Source organism: Artibeus jamaicensis, unplaced genomic scaffold (assembly GCF_021234435.1).
Source record: "Artibeus jamaicensis isolate MK-2021 breed Jamaican fruit bat unplaced genomic scaffold, CSHL_Jam_final contig_1998, whole genome shotgun sequence".
Taxonomy (NCBI): Eukaryota; Metazoa; Chordata; class Mammalia; order Chiroptera; family Phyllostomidae; genus Artibeus; species Artibeus jamaicensis.
Genome location: NW_026521407.1, coordinates 16,227,354 through 16,247,449, shown reverse-complemented (window position 1 = coordinate 16,247,449; position 20,096 = coordinate 16,227,354). Strand labels below are relative to the sequence as shown.

General features: G+C 46.6%; 1 protein-coding gene across 1 annotated transcript in view; it reads left to right on the top strand.

The window, feature by feature from the left end:
* Window positions 1–20,096, top strand: part of PITPNC1 (phosphatidylinositol transfer protein cytoplasmic 1) — a 229,575-nt gene that overhangs the window by 136,350 nt on the left and 73,129 nt on the right. The window contains exon 5 of the mRNA XM_037128045.2: window positions 10,308–10,379. Coding sequence (XP_036983940.2) covers window positions 10,308–10,379 — 72 coding nt within the window. The remainder of the gene's footprint in view (window positions 1–10,307; window positions 10,380–20,096) is intronic.

Below are 20,096 nucleotides of genomic sequence, written 5' to 3'. Positions count from 1 at the left end.
TGTTTATGTGAGGACTTAGCCCAGTTGGTTAAGAGGAAGATTCTTACAGTTTTTAGCTGAATCTGAAGGTTTCCTACCTGGCCATATGCCAGCCTATTTTGGGGAAGTCCCCCAATTCATTCCCATCTCTGATATGCTCATGCCCTTCTTTTTCACTTGATGTGGTCTGCCTGTCTCTTTAAATTCTTGCCCTGTCTCTATTGTATATAGCTATCAGTCTGCCTCTATTGTGTGTAGCCATCAGTATTCACCAGCATCTTCTGCTTATTTCTGCCTTGACAGGTCCGGTCCTAGATTATGAGCCTGAATTTAGTTTCCCTGCCTGATTTTCATAGAAACCATGTCCCCATTGAGAAAACATACTTTCATTCATGTCTTTGCTCCCACTCCCTCCTGGCCTTGCTTCTCCATGAGTCGCTGTTACTCAGCATGCTAGTGGACAGGAAGAGGCTCCATCAATGAACGAACTAATGAATGCACAGAAGCCTCCGTGTAGGGCGCCGGCTGATGAGAAGCGGAGGAGAGGCTGCTGTTCATTTCCTCGCTGTGGGCTGCAGTACAGGCAGCTGTTTTCCTGCTCTGTTTGCATGCTCTGCCTTCCTCTCCTCCTCCCCCACTTCTCTTTCAGGTCCCGCTGCTCTGGAATACATTTTTCTTCCTGTGTGGCCTATATTTGGGAAGTCATTCTCTGGTTCATCCTCATCTCTCTAGGATTTACTTATAATTGGCAATCTTCTTTGCTTTCAAATTCTCACACCTTTTAAAGAAAATCTCTACTTGGGTTCTCTTTCTCACTTTTTTGGAACTGTTCTTTACCATTTTATTCTAACTGCCACCCACTATTGTCACTGCTACCACCTACATCTGTGTGTAAAGTCACGCGTGGCCCTTGGAACCCAGAACAGCAAAGGAAGCCCACATACCTCCTTTTATTTCCTTTGCATCTTTCCTTGTAGGGTGACCAAGATCCTGAGAAGATGAGGGCAGCAGACAGACACCGTCTTGAAATTGGTGTGTGTGTGAAAGGTCTTCCATGCACAGAAGAGAAGCTCATATCTATTGCCTTCTAGTTATGGGGGGAATTTTCTTTAAAAATGGAAGGATAAGCATTTCCTGGTGAAGAATAAAGAAAATTGAAAGATGTTTTAATATCTAGGTGTGTACCAGGTGCCTCTGTATATATGGACTCAGCACCCACAGTCTCCTGTTTTACAAACAGCACAGCCTCGGGTCCATAGGCAATGATCAGTCCGAAACCCCAGGCCGACCTCACTAGCCCCACGGAGCGTCCGGGGTGTAAGTCGCTTGTCGGTCAGATGTGGAACATTTGCAAATCCAGTTTTATTAATGATCTCATCTCAAGCTGAAATTCTCTGTATGGCCGTAGACTATCTTTAATATGATAAGAAAGAACAGAGTACCAGAGAATTGATGTCTCCAAGGGAGTTCCATTAGAGAAAAGGTCAAATCTATAGAGAGCTTAATGCTCATTGATAGCCGGGAACACATGTTGTCTGGAGCCAGCACAAGATGGCCAGGGAGGAGTGCATTGAGTTTCCTTTAAAAGGAAATGGCCTTTTAAAAGCGTATAGATACACCACCTACCCCAAGACAGCTTCTCCACTCTTCCATTTAACTTTCTTCATGCCAGGCCTCCACCTAAAGTTTGCTCTCAGGCATGGAAGGATTGTGGCTGGTGACCAGGAGTAAGGCATTGAGTTATTGGGCTCAGTCTTGGTTCTTAGACTTTTCTTTTCTTGGCCCCCAGAGGTTCCTTGTTCATGCCTCACTGCATAACACCATGTCCCTGCATAATATTCTATTCGGAGAATAGACTTGAACTACCAAACTGTATCACCTCTCAGGTCCTGCCCTCCACTCAAATTCCATGAAGAAGCAGTGAATCCCAAACTTTGGTATTTACACCTCCTCCATGTACTTATCAGTGCTCTTTATAATGCTCTTCCTTACATTAAAGTGAACCAAAATTAAGAGAATATTTGGAACATCTCGTGATAATAGAATTACTTTGGGATGTCATCGATGTTTCTCACATCGATGTTTGGACTCTTTCTTGCTCCCTTTCTTCCTCTGTCTCTAAAATCAGTAAGTATGTCCTTGGGGTGAAGATTAAAAAAGAAATAGTTCGAACAGTGCCTGATGACAGTAAGCACAGTGTCGACACTGTTGTCATTGTTACCTCAGCGTCGGGTCGTGTCTGTCCAGCCCACACTGGACATGGAGAACACTGGCAGTGTTCGCCTTGCATCATTTTGACCCAGAGCTACTCTAAAACTTCCTGGGGTTAAGAAGCACCTGGGCAGTATGTGGGCAACCTGGAACCCTCAGCAAATCAGCAGGAGAGGGGCCTGGGATCTGTTTTTATCAAGCCCCTAAATGAGGCATCATTAAGTAAGCTTTAGAAATACACTGTTAAGAGAATGCATGGTTTTATTTTACTGCGTTAGCTGCTGTAGGGCAGGATTGATTGCTGTTAGCTTACCAAGTTAGTTTCACCATGCACCGCGTGCTGTGGGAGTGTAGCATGGCATTAATGATGATCTTCAGAATGAATAGTGCATGCTTCCAGAAGTTTCGCCCCTGTGTGCTTCTGAGGTGCAGAACGCTTAGAGAGCCTCAGACTCACCTCCCATGGCCCACTCTCCCCCTGCAGGTGTGGGTTGGCCGCCAGGGCCTCCGGCACCACCCAGAAACTGTGAAATTCCCAGTCTGTTTGCCCCTTTCTCTTTAAGACTTGCTGCATTTAGTTTGGTTCTAAGTGTTTCTTATTGCCATGGCAACCCTAATCAATCACTGGACTAAAAATAGCTCTTTCATGTTTCCGAAGCATGTCTGTGGTGAATTGAAAATTCAGCTCTGCCCTGCACTCTGCACACGATGCTTTCATTTCCCGACACTGAACCTGAGTGTGCTCATGTCTGGAAGTGATTTCTTCTTGCAGGTACTTGGCTCATCCTTCCTGGCCTTCTTCCCGACTGCAGATTCTCTCATGTCTTCCAAAAGATACAAGTACAAGCATTCACATGTTCAACAAAGAACCGTCGCTTTTCTGGGCTTTCAGTTTTAGGTGCTAGAGATAGTGCAGGTGCTCTGTGGTCACTCTGTAGGAAGAGGGTCATGCCAGTGGATGCCCTGGGTATGGACGGCAAATTAAAGAAACACAGATCCTGGCAACTAAGGAAGCTGGTCATGGCAGGGAGCAGATGGCAGCAGTACTAGCAAGACTCTTCTGGGTTGGGAGGATCTAAGCAAGAAAATCGAAGGGGAGACCACAGGAGACCTTTTGCCTTATTTCCCTAATTGTTCCATGATACCATTACTATTTTAGGAGGTTGAGGACAAAACAAACCTTAGATACAATAAAGTGAATGTTTGTTGTGATTCTTCTGGCCAAGCTGCTCTTATAGTCAGAGAGAGAAAGAAAGGTTTTTCATGAGAAAAAAAGATTTCTAATCCAATGTGGGCCCAAGGGAGGCAGGAGCACTAGGGAGGTGCTGAAATGACTCACTGTGTCCCCAGGCTGCAGGGGTGGAGGGCCCCTCACAGCCTCTGCTTTATCCACTGTGCTGCTCTGGAGTCCCCACCCCAACCCTGGGCCTGTGAGTAGGGTCATCTCCTGGGACTCTGTGGCTCCCAAAATCTGTGGTTTTTTGGTGCTATTTCTTAATTCCTTTGAGTCTCAGTTTGTGTAACGAGGCTCCGTGAGCCAGCCGGCATAAAGACTTTAGATCTAGGAAAAAAGAAAGTACACGGAGATCCCGGTAGTATTCTTGTTTTCCTGCGTGGAGTTGGCAGGGAGTGTGGGAAAGCTGAGCAGTAGTGCGGGCAGAGTGCTGCCAACCCTCCAGGAAAAGGAGGACAGCGAGGGGGTGGACGTACAAAGACGTCCTCAACAACAAAACAGGTCAGAAGTCTCAGAGCGACACTGAAGGGGCCCAACCGCACGGGCTCTGTGTCTTGGTGACCATTCAAGTCGCAGGAAGGGCCAATCACGCGTCTTCCTTTACAGCACTGCAGCAAGCCCCCAACCTCCCAGTGCGTCCTCACACTTTGACAGCAGGCTGCCCCGCACCCCCACAATCCTGTGTTCTCCCCAGGTGGCCTGTGGGATTTCCTAGGAAAGGGGTGCAGTGGGATGAGCCAACACCTCCCCAGCGACTGTTCCACCAGATGCAGCCTGGTCTTGGTCGTTTGTTGTGTCATTTAATCCTCACCCCACAGCCCTGAGGTTGGTGTTGTCTCCCTTTTGCAGATGAGAAAACTGAAGCTCGGGCGGCTTAAAAACTTGCCCCTCATCACAGTTTGTGAGAAAGGAAGCTGGAGTTTGAACTAAAGTCTATTTCACTCCAAAACCTTTTTCTGCTGAACCACCCCACGTCCTTCCTGTGGGCTGGCCGCACGCTGCTGCACCCGGACAGCAGCTAACGGCAAGTTTAGTGGTATCGGTTACTAGTAAATGGCAGTGAACAGTGGCCATCGGTAAAGCAGATGCCATCAAAGGTGGAAATCCTAAGTTAAAAAGAATGCAAATTCCCCATTTCCCTCAATGTGTTCCAACCTCAGAGTGAGTAATACTTCACTCAGATGAGCCAGATGGGAGATCTGGAAAGGAAGCAGTGGTTGGATTCTGGAGGGTGGGTATTATACTAGTTTTCTATTGCTGTATAACAGACTTCTCACAAATTTAGTGACTTCATACATCACAGATTTATCATCTCACATTCCCAGTGGGGCCCAGGTGAGGTGGGTCTTTGGCTCAGAATCTCGCCAGGCTGAAAGCAAGGTGCCAGCCATGGCTTCTGGTTCATCTGAGGTTCAGGGTCCCCTTCCAAGCACGCTGGTTGTTGGCAGGTCCTCGTGGAGTGGGACAGAAGTCCCGTTTTCCAGTTGACTGGCCTCTGAGGGTCACCGGCAGCTCCTGGAGCCTCAGCGTCTAGCCACAGGGCCCTCTTGAAACACGGCCGCTTACTTCTTTAAAGCCAGCAAAGGAATCTCTGCTTCTTCTGAAAACAAGTCTTACATGATACCACATAATCTGACCACTCAGGTACTCTAATCAGTACTCTCCCGTACTTACGGGTCTTGTCCGCACTTAAGGGGAGGGATTGTACAGGATGTGTAGACTGGGAATCAGGGGCCCGTCTTGGAATTCCATCTCCCATGAGTGTTTGAGTCTGGGCTTTCAGCATTCAACATGCCTAGAGAGCGTGAGTCTTCCGAGTCCCTCAGACACCATACAGTTTCAGCTAATGGGTGATACGCCTGATGTTTCTCTGCTTTCACTGTGTCCCAGTTTGGTTATGTCGGGGTTCCCAACTTTTTTCCTCTCCCACACTCCTGACAGTTCCCTTAGCACAGCAGCATCCCCCAATCCATAGAAACACATCTAATGCTTTAGGAAATAATGTGTATTTTGATGAAGTCCAGCATCGTGAGGTGGGGTGCTCCTTTCTCCCCCTGGATATCAGAGAATGACGAGATGGAGGCTAGATTCCTAGCTGGAGCAAAGCCCTTAAGTCACGGGTAGCAGAGTTGAGCAGTCTTAAACTAAAGGAGGTGCTTTGGTGTCTGAATGACTGGGGTGACCATGACTTACTCTATTCCATTGCTGATGGCAGCAGCGTGTCGGGGAGGGATCGCTCTCTGCTGCAGTAATATCGGAGCTTATCGTCTGTTTGTTCAGCCAGACTCGTAGACTTTTGTGATAATGGAAAAAGAGATGAATGCTGTGACAATGAACAACGTTGCCTGCACATGGGGGGACAATCATTCTGAAGCTGTATTTGAGGTGATCTGCATGCAGTAAGATTTAGGAAGGAAATTTCAGGCTGAGAGAACTATGGACAAAAAAACCAAACAAACCCAAGCATGTAGCCCCATGTATTCCAGGGAATGGGAAGTGGTCTTCCGTGTCTGGCCCGTGGGATGAATACAGAGCAGAGCCTGGGAGAGCAGTGGGGTCAGCTTCGGAAGACTCCGTGTCTTCCCCATAAGGAGGGAGGCTGAGCCAAGGGAACTGGGAGGTTTTTTTGGATGTGATGAGGGAGTGTAGTGGGACTGTTATCCCCTCAAAATTCATGCCCACAGAACCTGACCTTATGTGGCAGTGGGATCTTTGCAGATGTAATTAGTTAGGGACCGCGAGGTGTGCGGTGAAATCACACTAGATTTTGGGTGGACGGAAATCCATAACTGGTGACTAAGAGAAAAGGAGGCACAGAAACAGAGAGAAGAAGGTGGTGTAGAGATGGAGCGATTAGAGTTGTGCAGCAATAAACCAAGGACACGGGGACCACCAAAAGCTGCAAGGGGCGGCTCTAGCACCTTCAGGGGAGCATGGCATTGCCAACACCTTGATTTCAGACTTACAGCTTCCAGAACTGTGAGAGGATAAATCCGTGTTGTTTTAAGCCACCAAGTTCATGGTAATCTTGTTATAACAGCCCTAGGAAACTCATACAGTTCAGGAGAACATTCAAGTTCAGTATGGACCTTTCAAGTTTGGTGTTACCTTGTTGGGGATGGACTGTGGGCAGCTGGACTTGAGATAAGAGCAGTTGGAGTTAGAGATATCAATTTGGGGGTCATCCATAAAAAAGTCATGAAGGGGGGGCTGGGTGAAAAAAGTTAGTCATAGAAAACTCAGGAGCAGGTAAGATCACCAGGGGACAGAGTTTGGAGCAAGAAAATAGGGTGCGGGGCAGAAGCTAAGGGACCACCTCCTCTGAAGGGCTGGAGGAGGGAAGAGAAAGCCGAGAAGCACCCGCTCCTCGGGAAGGAGGAATTGCCCAGTGGCATCGAACAGTGCAGAGAGCTATACGGGGCGTGCAGGATGGAGGAGCAATGCTGGTTTGAAAATCCTTTGATAACCATTCATTTCTATTCTGGATTGCTCTGGCCGAGGGAGGGGGGAGGTGAGCGTAGAGGCAGCAAGCATCGGCTGCTCTTAATAGAGTTCAATTAGGAAGACAGAGACATGGATCAATTGTAGATACAGAAAGAAACGTAACTGAGGGAGCTTGCGGCCTATTTGTTTTTTTTTCCTTTGTTTTGTTTTGTTTGTTTTGAGAATGTGAGACTTTCATTTTTAGGCAGGAAGGAAGCAAGATGCAAATAACGAAATAAGTTTCCAGAGAAGAGACAAATATTTTTCACTGTGTGCACCCATCACGTGCCTGCAACTGTGCTGGGGTTTAGCTGAATGTGTCATTGAACTTCTCAACACTCCTGCAGAGAAGAGGACTGTCCCCTTTCTATAAGTGGGGACACTGAGAATGGTAAAGCCATTTGCCCAAGTCAGCACCTCTCAGATTGAGCCCAGGTCTGCTGACTCCTACATCTCAGTTCTCATTATATTGTTTTCCGTTGGGATAAAGAAGGTGGTGTCTTTCTCTGATTCACAAAGAATAAGAAGTAGCATAAAACATAAGCAGAAGATTTGAAATGCAGGAGAGGGAAGTTGTAGGTTTTTCTGTCTCATGGTCCAAGCCTTCATTAAACCATGAATCAGAGTTATCAGCGGTGGGGGAGGAAGAGTGAAACAAGCATGGGGGTCTTAGGAAGAGAAAGGCTTTAGAAGAAACTCTGTGGTGAGATAACTAATCTCCACGAGGATTAATGGGCCCAAATATTTTTTTTCTTGAGAGAGAGAGAAACATCAATCTGCTATTCCACCTATTTCTGCATTCATTGGTTGCAGAGTATGTGCCCAACCAGGGATTGAACCTGTGACCTTGGCATATTGGGATGATGCTCTGACCAACCAACTGGGCTACCAAGTCAGAGCCAGTGGGCCGGATTTTTCAGGGCGCTGCCTGCGTGGGGAAGCAGACGTTTATCTCAACATAGACATGCCACTGGAAAGATTGTAGTGACAGCTTTGAAAGTGCCCGAGCCGTAGACACATCTGACTTTTAACTTGAGACATGTATACACTCCGGGGCTCCCAGCAACAGCCCTCACAGCTCCCAAGGGAATCATTAGTCGCAAACCACTCCCACACAGGAGAAAACTGCTGACCAGCCTGGAGTGGGCCCGTCTGATCTGGGTCCTCCCACTGCCCTGCCCGCCAGGTGCACGCACAGCCTCTGGCAGGGTTGCTATTATGATAGGAAAATAACTGAAGTCCCTGACTCAAAAATAACACCTGCTGATTTGCATAAGAGTTTTGCATCTCATATTTGGGTTCAGTACCCAAATGCTAAGATTAATTTTTTGACCTTAGGTAAGTGGTTTAGTGGTTCAGCCAATAAAAACTCTTTGCGGGGTTCCACTCTGATGCACCCACACCCATCTCCCCACACTGGGCAGCTCTGTTCTCTCACCAGCTGGGACCATACTCACGTTGGGTTGACTCATATAAATTATGGGTCAAAAAAGAAAAATCTGTTTACTTGAAGGCTTGTTGTTTTTAAAAGGGTCTTTGGGTGAGTGCATCTGCCCTAGTTTGTGGGTCGATGGAGAGCTCCGCTGGGGGGCTCCGAGCCATCCTGGGTCCTTCGGGGTCTAGATTCACAAGGAGCGGCCCCTCATTGGAATTCCCTGGGACTGGGCATGAGGATGGCAGTTACAGAATGAGAGCTTGGAGAGGGGACAGCAAAGAAGGTGTCGATGAATAACCACAGGGCCACATTCTCTCTAAAGGCAGTTGCTGGGATTGACTGTTCCCTTGTCTCCTTAGTCACAGTTCAGCTTGCTTGCTTCACTCAGATTAAGACAGTTGAATACCGAATCACCCCGGCGTGTGATATGAGAATTTTCAATGGCACGTCCAAGGCCCCTGCCCTATGGTACAGATGCCTGGCAGCCTCAACGGGGCTGAAAGGAATCACCGGCACATGGTGAGGGTGGGCACTGCGGATTTCAGGATTTTAGATAGCGCGTTCTCTCAGTTCACTTCCTGTGCGTGAAGTAGCAAGGGGCTTTTCCCACTGGGGTGGGCATCAGCAATCCCTGAAGGGCTAGTCAAACGCAGATGTCTGAGCCCCACCCCCAGAGTTTCTCATTCAGTGGGTCTGGGGCCAGGCCCAAGAATTTGCACTTTTACCAAGCTCCTCACTGCTGCTGCTCAAGGTGCCGAGACCCCACTTCGAGAAGCAGTCGGGACGGATGCTGGGACCCGGCCACCAGACTTTCAATCCTGACTCTACTATTACTGGCTGTGTGATTGTGAGCCGTTTTCTTGACCTCTCTGTGCCTCCGTATCCGAGTAATAATAACAGTTCCTAGTCTGTGGCATGGTTACAAGGAATAAATGAATGAGAACCTGCAAGCACTTAGGCCAGTGCCTGGCATAGAATACGTGCACTTGGGACTGAGCATGTATCAGCCCAACTCGAGTTTCTCCAGCACCTGCAGATCCCAGTGGAGTTGCCCGGGTCGTTTTACCCAGTAGTCTTCAACCCCATCACTGCGGGCCAAGGAAGTTAATGCTCAGCTTGGTGCTCGCAGCAGGGACGTTACATCAACATTCATCAAAATCTGCTTTGTAAGCTACCTTAATGCTTACGATCCACTGAATCCATAGAATGTAATTCAGTGAGACTGGGAAACTGGTGCAGCGTGCATTTGGGTTTCTCTCCCCTGTGCCAGCAAGAAGAGGGGCTGCTTTTGTGTCAAGCTCAGCTGTAGCCTCCCAGTGAACATGACTCTATGCCTAGCACCACGTGCTCTATGCCCATGATTTTATTTATTTAAGACCCACAGTGTCACTACAGGTAATAATTAGTATCCATCCCTGTTTTAATACTGCTGAGGTTCACAAAAGTTAAACAGCTTGTCCAAAGTCACATAGCTATCGTGTGATAGACCCAAAACTAAAAGCCAGGTGTGTCTGACTTCGGTAACGTACAATGTGACTTTAAGATTCCACTATACCACCTGTCTAGCTTTATATGAATATTCGTTAAAGGGTAAGGCCGAGGCCCCAGGTTCCAGCAGTGGTAGCTGCTCACCAGAGGGAAGCACCTGGAGCTAGAATCGCCTCTGATTGAGGAGTTTGCTTTTCTCCAGTCTGTGGAAGGACTCAGAACATAATCCTTTTGGAAATGTTCTCTTCATTGACTTGCCTTCCATTGCTTGGTTATTCTCTCTGGCCTGACATAGATGAAATTGTGTTCACGTTGCCCAAGGCAGCTTTTGTCTGAATTTGAATATTAACCTAGTATCGTAGCATTTCTGATCGCAAACAGTGCTCCTGGCCAAGTGGTCAAGAGAGCACCCAGAGGCTAGATTGAAGGTGTGAGAAAAAATGGTATGCTAATGAAACCTTACTCTTTTTCCCATAGTGTTCCTTTCTGCCGAAATTCTCCATTCATATAGAAACCAAGTATGAGGACAACAAAGGGAGCAACAACAGCGTAAGTAGCCCCCCAGCCCACTCATTCCACGCTGTGCTCTTGTGTCTTGGGCTCTGAGAGCTGCAGTACTTCTCAAGCCCTGGTGTGTCCAGGGCCAGCAGCAGGATCTGCACCTGGGACATGAGAGAGGTTCGGGCCTTTGGGTCTGAGGGCCCGTGCCCCGGGATTTCTTTCTGGCATGCTTTGTTGTCCAGCTTTTGTTCCCGTTTTTATGTGCAGAAATTTCTGTAACCTTGAGTGGTTTTAACCGGGTATTGAGAGGACTCCCAGATCTGATTTCTGATCTTTGGATTGATCGCACATCTTCTCAATGACTGTTAACGTTTACTTACAAAAGTGAATAGTCGGATATGTGTGTGCATTCTGTGTGTTTTCTGGACTGTGCCTCTGTGCACGTAGGTGTACACACAGGTACACACGTATCCCCCCTTCAGCTCAGTGTACTCCTCCTGCAAAATACTCACCTCGTGGGGCATTCTGACTCTTCCTAAGTTTCAGCCAGGAACTTTGTTTATTCAGCCTAAAATCCGTCTTCTGGCCTGGCCTTTACTCCAGCCGCTTTCTGTCAGAGCAGTGACCCCCTTCTCCTTGGGAGTTAGAGTTCTGACCCGTCGAGAGCCTTACCCTGAGGCCGGGCTGGGGGTTCCGTCAGAACGCACTGAGGGAACAGCCTGGATCTCGGAGCCGCACAGCTGCCCCTATTAATTCCTACCTCACGTATGTGTTTTGCATTTGTGGAGAATGGCGAAGATTGTGACTGTGTCAAAATGAGCAAGAGAGAGTTTCTTAACAAGGCAACCCCTTTGGTGCCTTCACTGAGCCAAGGGAAGGCAAAGAAGGATGCAGGAGGTTGTGGAGGAGCCTAAATGCCATGCAGCAAGATCTAAGGACTCATCCACATCGTCACCCGGAACACCTTCTTTCACACGAAAACAGTCACTGAGAAGACCGGAGAAACCCACCAGAAGGGACAGCTTTAGCTAGACCTACTCTCTGGCTCTTGTGTTGACATGATCTAGAAACATCTTCTAGAAAGTTCCTACCTGTGGCAGGCGCAATTTTTTCTGGAAGGTATGGATAACCTTCCGGAAAATTTCAGCAGGACACAGATAGTCCCATTCACGGTGGAGTCGGCCTGGACAAAGCTTGAATCGTTCCCAAAGGGTGTCACCCAAGAACTACATTTCACACGGGCTTGGTGAGGGAGGACACGCCTTCATTCATTCATTCTTTCATTCAGTATTCAGCAAGGCGATATGAAACACTTTCTATTTATATGTCACTTTATGAATTGCACCAATGATATTTTAATAACACACTCATTTGTCAAACTTTCGGGAACTCATAGTTTAGCTGAGGGAGAACCTACATATTAAATGACTAAAAACATAAGCTTGAGCCCTGGCTAGTGTGTATCAGTGGATTGAGTGCCAGCCTGCGAAGCAAAGTTCAAATCCCAGTCAGGGCACATGCCTGGGTTGCAGGCCAGGTCCCCAGTATGGGGTGTGCAAAAGGCAACCACACATTCATGTTTCTTTCTCTCTTTCTCCTTTCTTCTGTGTCCAAAAAGAAATAAATAAATAAAATTTTAAGGCATTAGCTTGATAATGGGATTTCCTTCCTTTGATGTGAATAGTCACCATTGGTTGATCCTCAGAATGGCAAGAGCTTGAGAAGCTGCATTCAGTAATGACCCATCTGTTTAGGGACTGGATGGCCTGTACCTGGTACTTCAGCTTCGAGGACTAAGTTAGGAAACCTAGAGTTTATCAGGAGTCGGCCAACTACTTTTTCTGTAAATACAGTTTTATTGCAACCCAACCACACTCACTCTTATATATAATCTCCTCTGCTTTCATGCTGCATCCGCAGAGTTTGGAACAAAGCTCATATGATCCACAGAGCCCAAAATACTCATCACCTTGCCCTTTACAGAAAATAAACATGTTTATTGACCCCTGGTTACACTCAAATCAGAACGATGCTCACCAGATCTCAAAATTGGATGCTCATCAACCTTTCTACCAGCTGTCCCAGCTGAATGCCTTCACCAGAGTTCCTGGAACTTTCCAGAGGACAGAACTTTTGGGAACTGCCCTGCTTGGTTTTGGAAGCTGTAACCCCCTTGGCTAAGGCTGAGTAAAGGACCTTGGGACCATAAGCCACTTAGGGGACAAAGCTTATCTTCCTTGTAGGGGCACCGCCTCTGACCCTTTCTTTTCACCCTGCTTGGCCCCAGGTAGATGACTGGGTTAGCCAATGACAGGTAAGATTCTTCAAAAGAGGGACGGCCTAAGACAGGCATGGTCATAAAGGGGCCCTCAGGAAAGGACTTGAGGGGCTATAGAAAAAGAGGGGTAATGGACCCTCACCCCTAGGCTTTGACATAGCCTGAGTTCTCATTCTGTCTGCAAGAAGTCTCCTAATCTCTTAACTGCCTTACTTCCCCTGCCTGACTTAAGCCTGAAACAATGCTGGAGGTAGGTGCAGCCCTGTGCTGGAAAGGGCAGGTTCCCTAGGGCGACCAGGCCTAAGAAAGAAAGCATAAAATCTTATGAAACCTACTTTGCTAATACCCTTATTTAAATGATAAGGATCTAAGCAGGAAGTGAGTTTGTTCCCCAAAGTTTTATGGCCCTTTAACTATCTGACCCTGACTCAGAATAAGCCCTCAGAGTTCTTTGAATGTTATCTATTGTTTAATCATTTCTGCCTGACAGTGAGTGATGAGCTTTACATATACGCTCTGTATTCCTATGCAAATTGAACCCAGTAAAAGCTTGTCAAGGCAAGGGCCAAAGCGCTCTCCCCGTGAGAGAGTGGCCATGCCATCCCTTTTGCTCCACAGGATTCGGTAGTCCATGTGAATTTGTCTCGTATCTCATCCACAACGCTGCGGACCCCAGGAGCCAGTTCTGCATCAAAGAACAATGTACTGGCAAGGGTACTCTTCTCCTAGTAGTTCAGGATCCCCAGTGGTTAGGTTTCCCAATGGTTAGCATCCCCTGGTGGTTAGTGACCTCCAACGAAAAGTTTAGGACCATCTCCTTGTCAGCAGCCTGAAATCAGAATGGGTTTGGTGGCCAATTTCATCAAAGCCTAACTGCCTATAATAGTGTTACACAGTGTTTAACCTGAGCCCTTATAAAATAAGGGCTTTTTTTTCTGATCGGAAAATTAACACCTGGTTATTAAAACTTGAAAAATCTCCCCCGAATCCTCCAAAAAAAGGCTTGGGTGGGGGGAAAAAAGAGAAAAACCAGTACTGATTTCATAATGTAGAGATAGCTGCTCTTAGCATTTAGGTTCATGTTCCAGATTATTGATAAGTTTATTTTTTAACCAGCTCTCCTAAATTGAACCATATACTATGCCATGTTGAACGTGTCATGAAGTGTCCTTCCCAGTATGAATTTTAATGGCATTCCATACTTACACTCCTTCAAGTGACCACCAGTCACTGGATATGAAGTGAGCTTGACCATTGTAATGACCCTCAGACAGAGGATCATATGGATCAGATATGTCTGCATTGCTTTGCCTGGCACAGTGTTAATTTTTTTTTAACATCTGTTAGTCTTTCCAAATTCCCTTGCTTTCTCTTTTTCTCTAACTCTCTGTCCTCATGGATAATTTAGAAACTGCTCCCTTTGTGGAGGCGTGAGGGAGTCATGTGGCCTCACCATGATCCCTACAGATTGAGAGAAACAGCATAATCTGCTGGGTCGTCCTCTGCTTGGTTCAAATAAAAATGTAAAAAATTCACGTAATTATCTTTTCTTGTATCCCTTCTCTGCAGGTCCTAAGTTCTTTTCACTGTTCTCCTAGGAATTTAGCTTTGCTACTGCTGTCCTAGGAATTTGCAATACCAGGTCACACTCTGCAGAGTCGTAGGCTGGCCCGCGGGAGAAGCACTAGGCCGTGGGCAACACAGTATGTGTGCGTCCACTGGGAGAAGTGCCAGCCATTGTACTCTGTGTCCTCTCCTCCCCAGGTCGCTGATTCGGAGGCTGCCCCTGGGCCAGCTCCGTATCTCTCTGCCATTGCACCCAGCTTGCCCAAGTCCACGTTCTGATATCTTGTCACTCTGAAAAGGTCTTAGGTGTGCTTTTGCCCAAGTTCCCATTTCACCTTGTGCCTGGCTGTGCTCCAGTGATCCCCAGGTCTTGCTTCTGAGGCTGCTGGACCAGACAGACCAACCCCGGCTTGATCAGACTTCTTCTTTGGCAATCCGCCTTTCTCTCGTTCACACATTCAGCAAGCGGCAGCTGTGGATCACACAGCTGGCCCAAGGCTGTGGGTCCCAGGGAGGCAGAAAAGGAAGACCTCATTCTTTTCCATTCACACTTATTAATCAGACCATAATAAATACATTTTAATGTCATGTAATGCTTCCTTTAATCATTAAAAGATAGCTTTGTCCAGGGGTTGAAAACTAGGGCCCGAAGTGGGTGGCGAGTGCTGGCGTGGGCTCTGTCTGTCTGCGGATGAGAATGGAGTTTTCGGTGGGAGGCAAAGTCTCTAAAAAAGGCAGTGCAGTAGTGGGTATTTCTCTTGCCTTGCTGCTTTGCCAAATAATTTAGTAAACTCCCTTGATTTCTTTGCATTTCCTGGGTCTTGTCAGTCAGCTGCCATCCTCCAGACTAGTGTCTGCGCTGCTTCCTCTCCCACCTGCCAAAACCTTAATGAACTTGATGACAATAAGTAAAATTAAATGGAAAGACTTGAGTGATAATCATATTGATTAGTGATTGAAGAGAGTACATGTTGTTATCCTGTTATCAATTAGGATGTAAGTAATTTTTGTACACGATCCAATATGTACTAAAAAAATTCCTGTTGAGAGGACTAGGTTTAAGTATCTTCTCCTCTGTGTTAAAACTAGTCTGTTTATGATTGTGAGAACCTGTACATTGTGAATACATTAACCAGGACACTGGGAAAGTTGTCTTAAATTCAGGTCCATTTATTTTATGCACATACTGATGAGAATTATTTAAGCCTTAATTTGTAGTGGGGAGGAGGACAGCACCGTGAGAAGTTAGGGTTCTGTTGTTTGTCCAAGGCCATAAATCCAGCTCTGGGAGAGTCGGTGCTTGGCACTCGTGTGCAGCTGCTGCCAGGTTACTGTCGTTCATTGGCACTGATGGGGGTGGCCTTGACTTCACTTCCTCTTCCAAATGGAGCACATACCATTTAAAGCTGTGGTTCTCGACCTCAGCAGCCTGTTGGCCTCACTTGCACGATTTTCACAATGACTCATGCCTGGGTTCCACTGCCCTGGGATTTCATCTGTCCTGGGGGCAGGCTGGTCTACAGCAGCCAACACGCATGAAGTACAGAACATTATTCGTCTAGGAACTCTGAATTTGCCAATTGGAAGTACTACATGCAGTTTTAAAGTCCACTACCCAGTTACACACAGTATGTTCTCTCTGGAGGGGAGAAGGGAGATGTGCTGTTTGTAGGAATGATCCCGATTCCACTTGAGGGTCTAGACAGATAGTTCTCAGTGGTGACAGATGGTATTAAAGCAACGCCACCATCCCACCCCTTGGGATTCTGATTTCTGTGGTCTGGGTGGGGGTCCTAGAATTGGGATTTGTAAAGCTTCCCCAGGGGAATCTGAGGAGCATCAAGCCTGAGAATATAGATTTAAAAGAAATACTAAGTGCTGTTTAAAACCAGTTATGAAACTTAGGAAATTGGATTCTCTAAATTCCTCTACTTCTTCATACCCCTGGAAACAAGTTTACAAAAAGCATGTTTATAACCACCACGCCCCATACACACAATCAAAGGGCTTGAGAGCACCCTGTGTATTCTCAGTAGCCATTATTCCTCAGCCAGGAAACCTCCTCTGATCGGCTGGAAAGGATGTGTCCAGTTTAGTTCCCAGAAGCAAGAAGGCCTGTCCTGCACAGAGCTCTCCTTGGAGGTTGCCTGAAAGAAGTAGTATCTGGAACTGAGCATCCAGTTTAGCTGTGTCGTGATGAAAGAACACGAAGTTGTTCTTTGTGTAATAAGATCGGTGCGGAAGTCCCAGCAGTGTGACCTGAAGCGATGGAGTCTTGGTTTCCTTATCAAGAAAGTAGAGTAAATAATGTGGAAGATTATTAGCATCACAGAGTGGAGAGTTCATGCAGGTTAACTTACCTGGAAATACGTGATAGTCTCTGAAGTGCTGACCTATAAGAGGTATTGCTTCAGTTAGGGTCATACTTTGGGATTAACCGTGTTCATGATTTCCTAAAGAGACTCGACTATTGTCTGCATTGTAAATAAGTCGTTTCTTAGTCAGCAAAATTTGGGTGCCTACCACATGCCAGCCATCCCGGGAGGCATTGAGGACCCAGCAGTGAGGCAAATGGGACCTCGGCTGGTCATGGGGTGCAGAGAGGCAGGGAACAACCAGAAAGACAAAACAAAACTCCAGCGGTGGGGAATGCACAGGAGGCAATAAACAGCATGGAGTGGGAGCTCAGCTTGAAGCCCTGTGGTCAAGAAATGCCCCGCAGAAGAGGTGACAAGTCCGTGGGTGACCTGAGGATGCAAAGGAACCAACCACCTGAAGGGGGTACCTGGGCAAGGGAACTGTGACGAGCTGAGTTGTGACCCCAGATTCATGTGTTGAAGTGAAAGGCCTTTAAAGGGATGAGTAAGTTAAAACGAGGCCTTTAGGGTGTGCCCTAAACCCATCTGACCAGTGTCCGTACAAGAAGAGGAAACTTGGACACACAAAACTAAGGATGTGCAATCACAAAGGAAAGACCACATACAACAGACCATGTGAGGATGCGCAAAAATCAGCCATCAGCAGGCCAGGGACAGAGGTCTCAGAAGAAAGCAAACCTGCCATCACCTTGATCTGGGACTTCCAGCCTCCAGAACTGTGAGAAAATGGATTTATGTTGTTTGGGCCACTTAGTCAGGGGTACTTTGTGATGGCAGCCTGAGCAAACTGATACAGGGACAAGAAGGGTAAAGGCGCCAGCCCCTGACGCAACCTGGCATGTCCCAGGAACATAGGATGGGCCCCAGTCCTCCCAAGTGGTCAGAAAACCAGGGACCAGAGCATTAGGAGGGACTGACTGCACACTTGTAGGAAATGAGATTTTTTTTGTAAGTAACAGAAGCCAGATCACGCAAGACCTATGAAACCAAAGCAAAGAGTGTGAATTTCCGTGTAGTAGGAAGTTATGAAAGGACTTTAAACAAAGAAGAGAAATGATATTTATGGAGGGTTTTAAATAAACTCTTTAATTTGTGATAATCTTACGTGTACACTAAGGTTGCAAAGGTAATGCAGAGAGTTCTCCTGTACGCCTTACCCTCCCTATACAGCTTCCCCCTATGCTAACAGTTGCATAACCATCATATATTTTTCAAAGCTGTAGACTTTGTTCAGATCTCACCTGTTTCTGTTCCAGAATCCAGTTTGGAAAACCGCGTTGCGTTGGATGACTGATGTTTTTATACATTCCCTATGGTCGTACTATGGAGAATCATTGATAGGGCAGCAAGAACGGAAGCAGGGAGTCTCGTTGGCAGGTGATTGCAGTAATCCTCACCCAGGACGGTGGTGCTTGGCTGGAGAGATGCTGGTGCCTAAAGAGAGGAGGGACATAAATTTATATCGGCAGCTGACTTTCTGTTGGGACTGATTCATGAGGAGGGAGCAAAATAAGGAAGACATCAGGATTTCCAGCTTTGTCTGTGGAGCCCGGGTGCTGGTGGTGCTGTTGCCATAGTGGGTAACAGTGGAGGGGCAGGTGGGGAGGGGACAGCGAGAGCTCCGTGGGAGACACAGTCAGTTTGAGGTGCCGGTGAGACTTTCTAGTGGAAATGGCAAGTGAGTAGTTGGATATACGAATCTGGAGTTTAAGGAGAGGTGAATAGGTTGTGATTCAGACTTGAAAGAAAATAAGTGGTTACTAGGGAGAGGAGTGACAGAAAAGAGAAAGTTCTGGATACTCTAGGATAGAGCACACTCAGGTCCTGAGAAGGACCATCCCACGGCTTTTGAATTTAGCTTTTTGGTTTTTTAATTTTTTTTAAATTATTTTTAGACAGAGGGGAAGGGAAAAGAGAGAGGGAGAGAAACATCAGTGTGTGGTTGCCTCTCATGCACCCCCTACTGTGGACCTGGCCAGCAACCCAGGCATGTGCCCTGACTGGGAATCAAACTGATGACCCTTTGGTTCTCAGGCTGGCACTTAATCCATTGAGCCACACCAGCCAGGGCTCAAGTCCAGCTTCGGATTATTATCTCTTCTCCTTAATTAAGACTCATTTTCAATCTCTGAATTGCACTTAATTTTAGGGAATTAGACTATTTCATTTAGTTGACTACAAAGATCTACCTTACATACAAGTCTGGTGAGTTCCCCTGAGTAGATGCCTCCTTTGTGTGAATTAAGTAAATATTTAAATGCGTTCACTTGGCTTAACCTGCGTTGCCTTGGAGAAATGGCCGGGAAAGTTCTGCTGACCACAAATAGCTTGCGCTGAAGTTACCAGCTGACAAAGAGAGAATTTTATCATCTAAGGAGAGCTGTGTTTATTGAGGATTTGTTACAATCGCCATCACGAAGTTTGTTTCTGATTAGTATTAGTGTTTTTATTTTTAACCCCATGAGAACAACATGTATGGATGTGGGAGAAAATAATTCATGTATACCTTTCAAAATGTTCAAAAGTTAATTTGTAAAGCAGAGATGCCAGGGAGAACTATAGGATCCATATTTATTAGGTGTCTGATGCTGGTTATCTTTTCCTTAAATGGCTTCTAATTGACGATTACAGGAAGAAAAAAGCTTTTGCTTTATTTTTAGACAAGATCTCTGATGTCTTCAACTTTTATGGTTCTGTTTTTAACCTTAGGTTATTATAACCAGCCACCTACAAAATCTGCAATTTTCTCTCATAAACCAGGACGTGCTGAAGAGAAGGTTGCCCAAGATGCCCTCATTCGCAGTTTCAAAGGATTCTTCCCCTTTGGTCCATGAAGTGGGAAGTCAGTGGCCTCCTTGGTCTGTGTCTGACAGTGTCATTTTGAGGATACTGAAAAAGAGATCATGTTTGATTCCTTGAGATGTTGGTTTTGCTGGCGGTGGTTCAGTTTGTGATCTGAGAGCTGCATATTAAAAAAGGCAAAAATGTTGGCAAAATGAGCATCTGTGTAGCCTGAGGACGAGCTTTGTCATTGGATACAGTCACAAGGCAGGTTATCGCTGCATTCAGAGAAGCTAGAACTTATTGCTAGTAACAATTACAGTTAGTAGATACAGCTTAAAGCAATATTTGCGGTCTGTCCAAGCCAGGTTCACCTGTGTTGTGGGGACTCGAAACACGGCCTGGCTGTGCTGACAGTTAGGAAGAGAGTTAACCAACCTGGTCAAAAGCAGCATCGAAGGGACCAGGCTGAATCCTGGGTGGGAAACAGAGGTCGGAGCCAGAGAAGCAGTACCAAGTATCAAGTTCTGGGCGACCCTTTTACGGCTGCTGTAGTCATGATCGACTCAAGCGAGAGTCATTGTGGACGCTGACACCATCGAGTGAAACCATATGGGGAACAGGAGTTCACCCTGCCTCCAGGTATCACCCCGGATTTATGTAGTAATTATAAACAGGGGAGCAACCTAGTGGATACCATCGAGTCAGCCAGTTTTGCATCACCAATAATGGGACGCACTGACATCACATGCCTTCATTGTG